The 11,439-nt window shown below is 36.6% G+C and overlaps 1 protein-coding gene across 1 annotated transcript; it reads left to right on the top strand.

The window, feature by feature from the left end:
- On the top strand, positions 1-7,956 carry LOC115920223 (WSCD family member AGAP003962-like). Its single transcript, XM_030975530.1, has 3 exons — positions 1-13; positions 639-824; positions 7,465-7,956. The coding sequence occupies exons 1-3, from the start codon at positions 1-3 to the stop codon at positions 7,866-7,868; spliced, it is 603 nt and encodes a 200-aa protein (XP_030831390.1). The 3' UTR covers positions 7,869-7,956.
- Positions 7,957-11,439: the final 3,483 nt, after the last annotated feature.

The raw sequence follows: 11,439 nt of genomic DNA, 5'->3' as shown, positions 1-11,439 counted from the left end.
ATGGTGAACTCAGGTAAGAAACAGCCCTGTGGGGGGGGGGGGGGGGTGTTGTATCAACTTATAATTAATTTCGATTAAAAAAAAAAAAAAAAAAAAAAAAAAATCTATTTTAATTAGGCCATTACAGGTATAGACCAGTTTAAGATACGCCCCCTCTCAAAAAATGAAATAGAAGCTCTTTATAATATTACCAATCATGTAAAAGAATGTGTTTTGACTAATACGTGATGAATCAAATTTTGCGGGGAAACCGCCTACTAATTATCATATCGATCCGGCCTGAATAGATATCGCGCATACACTTCAACATTGAACATTTTGGGCATTATGTTTTTGCTCTCTTTGCGAATTTAGGTTGAAGTATTGCCATCTAAACCTCTGAAGGCAATATTTAAACAATATTGAATGGATATTTTGCACCCAAACCCCTTGAACCGCAATTTTACCACTACCGGTCTATACCTTTAAAATAGATTCCTTCGATTTTAAGATCGATTTGAAGGCTTGATGAAACACCCCATATCTTTTACACAGAGCAATAAAAAACCAGTTTGTTAGCAAACTCTCTTAGAATTGAGACTATTTCATGTTCAGTAATAATTCTTAATTTCCTTTACCTTTCTTCTTTTTACTAAAAGGGACAGTCGCTTCATATCATTGTGCATGGCCTGAGGGGATTCACCTTGCACAAGCTAACACCTTACCTAGCATAGCGCTTCTCAGTTACCCAGGCTCGGGAAACACCTGGGTACGTTACCTGATAGAGAGTGCTACTGGTATCTACACGGGCAGTATACATACTGACAATGATCTATTTCGTAGTGGTGAGTAGCTATAAAAACCAAAGTCTGAAATTTTTAAGCCCTCCCCCCTTTCCCTCAAAACAAAAATGATGAAAATAGAATAAATTAATAATTTCATATGAATAAAAACGAGCAGTTCTGATTTTGCATGTAGGCTACATTTACCTTTTAAGTGCTTCCAGACATGTTGCTGTTAATTATAACCCAATCCAGCACAGTGTTCATCTGTTAAAGTTAATGCAAAGCTATAGTAATAAGAAGATGCCACTGTGGATGTAGTATAAGCACTAGAAAATGTAGTCCCTAAAAAAACTTCCGCTTTCGAGCAAATTGAATAATCAAAATTTACCGGTACTCCCAGTAAATTTCAAATATTTCAAATAGCGCCTAAGGCCATTCCATGGTAGCTGCGACCATGAAAATTTCAGAATATGCAGTTCTGATATATAATTTTCAAACGGGAATAGCAGATCGGACGATTGTAGTTAAGAAACATTGTTTTAGAGCTGAAGTAATATCAGCCTTGAGAGGGAGCTATACAACATAAAGAGTTTATTATTTACAATTTCATCACTCTAGACTCGATTTCAACCGCGACAACGATCACTGAATATTGTAAAATCGCATATGCTTCCAAGATGTTCATTTGAACCAAATTCATGACCCAATATCAAAACTTTGTAATACCTTTAATCATAATCATATAATTTAAATTGATGTTTGACTATTTTTATCACCACGAAATTCATATTTTGTTTTGTTTGATGATAAAATGATGGGGTGACCAAAGTTCAAGAAGATCAGAAAATTATTAGGAATATGATATTTGATCCATGATTTCTCATAATTCTACACAAATTCACGAAGACACTACATCCTTCCAAAAAGGATTAGTTATCAAATCAATATGCTTTTCTAAATAACTATAACCGTAAAGTAAAAAATTACAATCTGAGAATGGAACAGAGCTCAGAAATGAGTTAAAACATATACCGTCAATGAATCCGTTTTACATTCTTCGTATCCAAGTTATTTTTTAGCGAAGTAAAGAAACATTCTGTTTTAACCATCTTCACACCTCCATCCATATATGAGTTACACATCTGACTTCTTTTGATACGATCAGGTTTCCTTCTCCACAAAAAAACCGAATAAGAGTTTGTCAAGCTCTTTAATGAACAATGGTGACGGGTTTGGCAAAGATAGAAATAAGTAATTAAATTGTGACAGAAAAAGTGTCTTAACAAGAGTTGCTTTACCTAATGGAGTTATGTTCCTATTTGACCAAACTCGGATTAGTCGTTTCACTTTATTCAAAGCTGGCATATAATTTAAAGATACCATGTCATCTAAATTTAAAGAAAAAATTATTCCTAAAGATGTGAAACAGCCATCCTCAAACCACAATAATTTCTTTCTTGTTTTTATTGGCCAAAATTTCTGCACACATCACAAATAAATATGGCGATAACGGAACTTCTTGTCTGCAACCTCTACTTATAGAAAAACGTTCAGATAAATAACCATTGATGTAAACTGAAGACTTGTTTTTATTATAGAAAGTCTGAATCCATTGACTAATAGAAGGCCCCAAATTGAATATTTCTAATGTTTTGTACAAAAATCTATGGGAGACGCACTTCAATTTGACATCTTGGTTAATAAATGATGAGTTAAAACTTGAAATTATATTGTGGTGTTATTTTGTCTTGTGTTTGTCTACAAATGTACTAGTTCTGTACGGGTTAAGTCAAAACGTGGTAAAAGGCGCTTTCGACAACACTTTTGTTTACAGCTTTCTAGGGACTTTCCATCTCAGTCACTCTTGAGATCATTACACTGGCTTCCTTTGAAACCAAGAATAATGTTTAAATTACTCTTGTTTGTATTAAAAATATTAAAAATATTCAATAATCAAGCTCCACAATATTTAGATACCTGTTTGAATGTATATACACTTGCCAGGGCATTGAGCTAGCATCTTCACACTATGGCGCTGACCCCAAAACTGTACAAACTGCAGCTGTTGCCCTCTGCATGTCATCCGCAGAATATGCTTGCCCAGTTTGGAGCAGATCAGCCCATAAGAAGCTTGCCACCACACTCAATAACGGTAACCCGACACATGCTCCGGTGACAAATGCTCCGCAAAAAGCGACAATTGCTCCGCGACATTTGCTCCGCGACATTTGCTCCGACGTCATTTGCTCCGCCGACAATTGCTCCGCCGACAATTGCTCCGCCGACATTTGCTCCGCCGACAGAGAAGGGGGATGCGTTTTAATTCCCCGATTAGAAGACACTGATGGAAAAAAAAAGTGATAAACCTTTGCGAAAGACGCAATCCTTTTTTTTTGGGGGGGGGGGGAGGGGGGGGGGGAGTGGGGGGGGGGGGGGGGTAGCAAGTGCAGAAGCTTTTAAGTAAATAGAAAAAGTTTTCGCAACCTTGAATCGACCTTTTTCCCACAATTAATGATTTATTTTTTTGTTTCTTGGGCACAATATTATTTAAGGTAATATTTATAATCGATTTACCGTCATTAATTATACCGACACCGTCCCGACACCAAGTTATAGGCCAATGCTAAAATATGGAAATTGAATCTTTATATATTGTATTTTGTGTCCCTTTTCCCTTGTCTTTAGCCTTTTCTTTTCTCTTTTCTTGACCTTTTCTTTTAAATGTTTTCTTCTCCTTTTCTTTTCTTTTCTTTTCCTTTCTTCCTATCTTGTTTTCGTTGCAAAAGGGAGCATTTGTCTTTTACGGGGCACTCCTGCTACGTTAGCGGAGCATTTGTCTTTAACGGGATACTTTGGGGTAGGAGCAATGTTGGAGCATTTGAATTTGACAAGACACTTTTGGCAGGAGCTTTTGGAGGAGCAATATTGTCGGCGGAGCAATTGTCGGCGGAGCAAATGTCGTCGGAGCAAATGTCGGCGGAGCACATGTCGTCGGAGCACATGTCGGCGGTGCAATTGTCGGCGGAGCAACTGTCGGCGGAGCATTTGACGTCGGAGCAATCGTCGGCGGAGCATGTGTCATGGATTCTCAATAACACATATCGAAAGATAACAGGCTGCCTGAAACCAACAAAAGTTGAGGAGATATATCACCTCGCTGGCATTGGATCTCCTAACCAAAGGCGAACTAACCACCTGCCTAAAGGAACGGATGAAGCAGGCGACAGATGACAGACACATGCCACGGATACTTACAACCCCACAAACGACTTATATCCCGACACTGCTTCCTAGATCCTGTCCCACCATCTGAACAGAATCCTCCACCATCAGCCAAGCCCGTACTCTTCAAAGGACTTAACCTGAAGTGGCCGGAGTGGCAATGCCTAAATCGAATGCGTACGAGAATGGGGCGGTGTAAGGTCAATATGGGGCTATGCCCATGAAGGAGATACTCTCTGCGACTGCGGAGAGACTCAGACGATGGACCACATCTTGCAGTGCGGCGGAACGGGTTGCACAGATGAAGACCTGGCCCTTGTTAATGAAACCGCCATTGCAGCAATAGGGCGATGGAAGAACTTAATTTAATGTAATACAATAATAAGGAACTTTACATAACTGATCTAAGGAGACACAAACGAACGAACGAGGGCATTGAGGTAAGCCAGTGATCCTCTCCGTCTCACATATGCCGCACATTAGCCGGTGATAGGACATTTATTGTATCTGCTTCAAAATGTTGGAATGATCTACCACTTAGAAGTAGGCAATCTCCATCAATTATTACCTTCAGAAAGGCCTTAAAAACACATCTTTTTTGCAGTTTGTAGTTGTAAGACTGTTCGTTCTTATTCTATGTATTTATGTAATTTTTATTTTCATTCACTGTAAGCGCTTTGGGCCAAAGCGCGGTATAAGTAATAATAAGATGCTTATTTATCCGTGGCAGAAATATTATGAAGAGGGTATCAGATAATTGGACAGAAATAAGTTACTCTTATTCAAGAAATCGATTTCAAAGTCACATTGGCTATGAATGTTAAATCAGGAGCTACATTTTTGGGGTGGATGAGCACTGTATAATAGCATCGTCGGTAAAAGTTTAACATTATGCTTAAATCATTCGTTTCTAGATACGCTATGGGTTACACGTTAAGACCTGCCTGTGGCCATCACGAATAAAGATACAAGACTTTTGTTTTTAAACCTTTAATTATTTCTGTTGTAGATACTTCATTTAATGATTATTTAAAAAATCATAATGATTTTACATTGTTTTTAAAACCTACTACAGTATTTGAAATAATTGAACTTAGTAAAACATTGAAACCATATAAAGCAAGTGGCCCGGATGGTATTTCTCCCAGAGTAGTAAAAGAATGTATACACTTTATTGTTGATCCACTATGTGATATATTTAATAAATCAATTTCTTCTGAAGTATTCCCCGACAGTTTGAAATTAGCTAAAATTATACCCATTTATAAGAAAAATGAAAAAGAAAATGTACAAAATTATAGACCAATTGCTCTTTTATCAATTTTTCAAAATTATTTGAAAAAATCCTGCAAAAAAGAATCTATGATTTTTTGGTTAAAAACAATTTATTGATTAATGAGCAATTTGGATTTAGGAAGACTTATTCTACATGTTTGGGAGCACTTCATTTAACAGATTATGTAATTAAGAATATGGATAAGGGTAATTATTCGTTGGGTGTGTTTATGGATTTGTCAAAAGCGTTCGACACCATTGACCACCACATACTGCTCAAAAATTAAATTATTATGGTATTCGCGGCCTTCCATTGAAATTAATTGAAAACTATTTGAGTGATAGAAAGCAGTATGTGGTGGTTGACGGTGTCTGTTCGACTAAAAGGGGTGCAATATGTGGTGTTCCTCAAGGATCAGTTCTAGGGCCCCTTTTGTTTTTAATTTATATAAATGATATTAAACAATCTTCAAATGTATTAAATTTTACACTCTTTGCAGATGATACTTCAGTTATTACATCACATAGTAGTGTATTTACTTTAGTTGATATTATGAATAATGAATTGATAAAATTGGATAATCGGTTCAAATGTAATAAATTATTTCTCAATTATGATAAAACAAATTATGTAATATTTCATTCTCGAAATCGGAAGATCCCTAGTGATTTATTGCCTATACAAATTGATGTAAATATTATAAAAAGGAAAGAATGTGTTCAGTTTCTTGGTATTATAATTGATGAATCACTTAATTGGAAACCTCATATTGATTGCATTTCGTTGAAATTATCTCGCAGTATTGGAGTTTTGTCAAAGCTAAAGCATGTTTTACCATAAAATATTTTGCTAATGTTGTACAATAGTATGATTTTTCCACATGTAAATTATTGTAATATTATTTGGGGAAATACTTATGCATCATATACAGATAAGATTCAGAAACGAGCCGTGCGTATTATGACTAAATCTGATTATTTAGCCCCATCACGGCCACTTTTTGTTAAAACACACGTAGTCCCAATTTTTGAATTGATTCAGTTTAATACTCGCATATTTATGTTTAAATTTCAAAATCGCCTATTGCCAGAAATTCCTAATATAAACTTTGTTATTAATAGTGATATTCACTCGAATCCTACTCGTCAGAAAAATGATTTACATTTATTTAAAGTTCGTACGAAAAATGCACAAAATTCTTTCTATTTAAATGGCATTAAGGAATGGAATAAGTTGAGTAATGATATTAAGGAAAGTACAACTCTATCTCGATTTAAAGTACGATGTACACGGTTATTATTTAATGATTTATGTAAACAAGTTTGAGCAGAGGAGGATATTTTGAATGTATGTGTGAATGTATATGTGTGAGCGTGCATGTGTGTTTGTATCATGTTATCTTAAAGTTTTTAAACTGTATAATTTATGTGTAGTTTTTTTTTTCTTTTTAAGGCCCCACCACAAGCAATTTGCTTCTAAGGGTGTCCTTTATCGTATTATGTTTACTATGTTACTCATTTGTATGCACATGTTTCATTTTATGGTTAAATAAACTTTACTTACTTACTATTATTTAAGCAGTATCTCTATCGGTTTATAATATTTGCCCATGAATCTGATGAGGGTGATTTTCGATTCCTCTCTATAGGTTTCAAAGGACAGTTAAAAATGCCCAATTGTGGATGTACAAGCGTTGTCAAGATGCATCAAATAGAAGATAATATTCGTCGTATCCCATGGCAACGGGCGATTCTATTGATGAGGAACCCATATGATGCAATGATCGCTGAGAAGAAAAGACGATTAGCACATAGTCATACAGGACAGACCAGTGAAAAATATTTCCACGTCACAGGTATAATTTTGTTTCTACATATTTTTTCAGTTGAAACAAGTTCTCAAGGATTTGTTTGATATGCCTATGAGAGAGAGAGAGAGAGAGAACGTTCGTAAAACCATTACTGCTTGATTTTTATGTCTTCTACAGACTTAGTAGAACCAGAACAAGAGCTCAATAAAGTTTTAAAAAGGAACAGATATTTTCTCTAAATGCAAAAGAATACAAACTTGGCAGAAAAATTTAAAGGTTCGTAAAAAGAAATAGGCCTTAAGTATTTTCTGCTCTCTTCAATTATGTCAGGGAAGTTGAATTCATAATCATCGAAATTTTTATATACGAATATTCTGCATTTACTGTTGTAGCTTGGAACCAATTTGTGAGGAGAGAGATTTCAAAATGGAGCGAGAAATTGGATGAAGCAGTTTCTTTCTTTAACATTACCCTAATCATCCATTACGAAGACCTGAAATCAGACCTGGCGACCCATCTCCGTACCATTCTGAACTTCATGACGGCTGATACAAACTTGACGGCACTAGACGCGTCAGAAGAGCGTTTTCGCTGTACGGTAGACCACTCTACAGGATCCTTTAAAAGAAACAAGACTTATATGACATTTGATCCCTTCACGAATGAATTGCGAGCCCTTATCGATGGAAAGATTCGATATGTTTTGAATAGGTTACGGGAAATGTGTTATCCGTTACCACCATATGCGATAAATTACCCCCCTCTTACAACTTCTCAAGCAACTTCTTCAAAATAATTGTGTTCAATATTTTTTAGGGGTGAGTACTGTGAGAATGATTAAGTTATTTGTGAAGAGCACTTACCTAAAATGACGTAGAAACCAACAAATTCTTTCCCCTTCCGGGCTGTATTCTGAGATTCATCGTTTAAACACTTTTTCATTCTAAGTTTTACCTTAAGATTTTGTTTTGCTTTTTTTTAGGCCGCCATCCTTGTCAAGCATCGCTTATGATTGCGTTATCCTGTACTTTTCCAACATAATAGTTCGGATAATTCTTTAAATCTATGATTATGTTATGAAAGTATTAAGTTTCGTTATTATATTTACATATATTATGTAAAAAAAAAAACATTTTTAAACATGTTGTGTTATACATTCAGTAGCGTACGCAGGATTTTTTTCGACGGGGGGTTTTAAAATGTGAAAATCGCGCCGAAAATTTCGCAACGACTCAGCCAGCCGCTGAATAAGCGGGGGGGGGGGGGGGGGGGGGGAGGGTGGAGGGTAAGAGCACGTTTTTTTTTGTTTTGTTCCGGAAATTGAAAAAATTTGCCGTTCAGTAGGGGGGATACTCTTTTTGTCACCCTTTTAGCACAATTTTTTTTTAATTGTGGGGGGTGGGGGTTTCCTCCAAAACACACACATAAACGAAATTGAGGGGGAGGGTTAAATCCCCCCCCCCCCTCTGCGTACGCTCATGCATGTATGTATGCCTATAGGGTGGGAAGAATTCATTTTGTATAACCTTCTGGTTTTTCGTCACGGAATGATCGAGATGTCATGTGCAAGCCCTGTGTCGAAGGTTTCAACCACCACCATCTCTGACCCCACCCCTAATCTCTTATGAAGAGTACAGTGGGGTTTTTGTTTACCATAAGTTTTCATTATAACGTTTATAGGTTGGGAACTTTTCTACACATTATAAACATCCCATTCCAGGGATGAGGACTTTTCCACCATGACCTGGCCTGTGTCTATAGAACATGACAAGGGGGGGGGGGGGGGGGGGGGGGGGGTAGGGCTTTGGGGCGTGCCCCCCAAATAAAATTCAAACGTGGTTTAATTTAAACGTGGCTTACTTCTAATTCGATACCAATGATTTACAAATTTTGCTGAAATGACATGATTTTCCGGGATATTTTCTTACTGTTTTGTAAATTATGCTTTTATATCTGTTTGCTGGAAAATGAAAAAATTCCAAGTTTATAGTCAGGCCAACATTTGCTAATTAAGAAGCCTACATGTCAGGGCCCGCGAAACGGCGGGGCTTGGGGGCTCGAGCCACCCCCTTACTTTTTGAAAAAGTATGTTTAAGATATTAAAATAGAAAGAAAGGAAAAAGAAAAATTGTGACCGGCCAGTGTCACAAATGAGGTATCAGAACCCGGGATCAAAATATGCTCATCTGACCGTAATTATATGCCTAAAACCCCTGAGCTTCCGAGGGGTCTTCCCCTTGACCCCCTGCTGGGGCTTTTCCCCACGCCAATTTACACTTCACTCGCTTCGCTCGCTACGCTCTACCTGATCGTAAATACTTTAGCCCCTCGCCCATCAACTTTGAAAAACGTTCCGCGGGGCCTGCATATTACAGTGGTGGTGATGCGGATTTGTTTTAAATATTTATATTGTATTCATAATGAATACGGAGTAATATGAGCACGTTGGTATTTTGTAAGCGAACGAGAGTGATAAAGTAATATAAATATGTAAAGATATAAAGAAAGTGTTCAATATATTATGACAGTTATGAAACACATAATACCACAAGAGTTGAATTGTTCTGGATTTCCAAATAAACGGAAGTTCACATTGCTATAATGGTTGTAGCGAATAACTCAGCACGTTGGTATTTTTAAGAGAACCGTTAGTGATAAAGTCATTCATGAATATAAATATGTAAAGATATAAAGAAAGTGTTAAATATATTTTGACAGTCATGAAATACTTATATAGCACCACAAGAGTTTAATTGTTCTGGATTTCCAAATAAATGGAATTTTTCCTTGTAATCATGGATGAGCTAGAGCTGTTTCTTTATTTACTCCACAAGGATTCAAATTTCATTTCTTAACACCTGCAGTTAATATGCGGGGTACAGCCTCTCTTTCCCCGCAAATTGAAAAATTACGAGCTGACCAAATATGCATTTTTTAAAAAAATGTCTTAACTCGAATATTTTGGTGATATTATCAAAATAACACTTTCACTACATACTCATGCTCAATTTTTCGCTCGCAGGCCAAATTGTGAACCCAGAAAATTGATATTTAGGCAAGTGGCTTCAGCCCCCCCCCCCTGATGAAAATGTCAAAAAAAATTGCGCGCAAGCATAACTTTAACGCGGGGAATGTTGATATCGGACAAGAGACGTGACTTGAGCCTGCCCCCTTTCCAAAATTGTGCTCGCTTGTATGTACCGGTACATGGTGCTTTTAATATGACCTTGTCAGTATATTGGTAAGTTGAGGTGAAATAACAGTCTGCGCGATTTTCAAATTTTCGCTCCCCCCCCCCCCTTATGTGAAAATCCTGGATCCGCGCCTGCATAACCTATTTGCTATTTGGTTGAATGTCATTTTCTAGTAAGGTCTAACATTTCGATCTCACACATCAGTTCATCAGTTCGTCCTTTATACATGTACTATTGGTATATATGAAAAGAGACAAGAGTTAGGACAAATGAAATAATATGATAACAACTTGAAAACAGAAAAATGGGAAAGTGGACAAAACGACGGTAAAAGATCAAGTGATGTTTTCGACCAAAAATCAAGCAAGTAGGCCAAATAATTACAGAAAATGGCATGTAGAAGGAGAGACAGGCACTCAAATACAAACGAGGAGGAATAGGAGGAGGAAGAGGAGGAGGATCGGGGGGGGGGAGAGAAAGATAGTGTGTGAGGGAGAGAGAGAGAGAGAGAGAGAGAGAGAGACAGAGAGAGGGAGGGAGAGGAGGGGGGGGGGGGGGTGGGAGGGGTGAATTAAACGTATAGGATATAGGGATAATGCATAAGTAAAGAAAGCCCAGAGAGAATTGTTTAAGTATAGTCGTTGATTGAAGGAGCGGAATGTCAAAGAAAACAGAATGATAAGTTAGATTATTCTCATTGTTATGTAAAAACATAACAATGAGAACTATAGTTTTTCTTCTTACATAACATTGGAAAGATAGGATGGAATTTTGTTTATAACATAGGCGTTGATTGATGAGAGGGAATTTTTTACAGTCTTATAATATCTGAGATGTTAACCGTTTAAACTTATATATATATATATATATATATATATATATATATATATATATATATATATATATATATATATATATATTACGTATTCCTACAATGACTGTGACCAAAACAAATTTCCATATATTTTTGTGAATTTGGATGAATAAAAGAATTGAATTGAACTAATTCTGATCTTTGCTAATCAGTTTTCATTCTGGTCGGTGTCACGGTCATCTGTCAATGCTTTGCCACAAGCTCCTCTTTTGGTTTGAAGCAAATTGTGAAAAAGCTAGGGGTAGGCCTAAAAAGTAAAAGTGTGAAATAAAACTGAAATGCAGCTAGTGAATAAAATG

This window comes from Strongylocentrotus purpuratus, unplaced genomic scaffold (assembly GCF_000002235.5).
Source record: "Strongylocentrotus purpuratus isolate Spur 01 unplaced genomic scaffold, Spur_5.0 spur5_scaffold_8, whole genome shotgun sequence".
In the NCBI taxonomy this organism is placed as follows: domain Eukaryota; kingdom Metazoa; phylum Echinodermata; class Echinoidea; order Camarodonta; family Strongylocentrotidae; genus Strongylocentrotus; species Strongylocentrotus purpuratus.
Note: the sequence above shows the minus strand (reverse complement) of the source record. Positions and strands in the feature narration are given on the sequence as shown.

Excerpts from the sequence above, each read along its gene's own strand:
- LOC115920223 (XM_030975530.1), top strand. Across the intron at positions 825-7,464 it reads CAATGATCTATTTCGTAGTG|CTTGGAACCAATTTGTGAGG; the intron begins GTGAGTAGCTAT and ends TTACTGTTGTAG.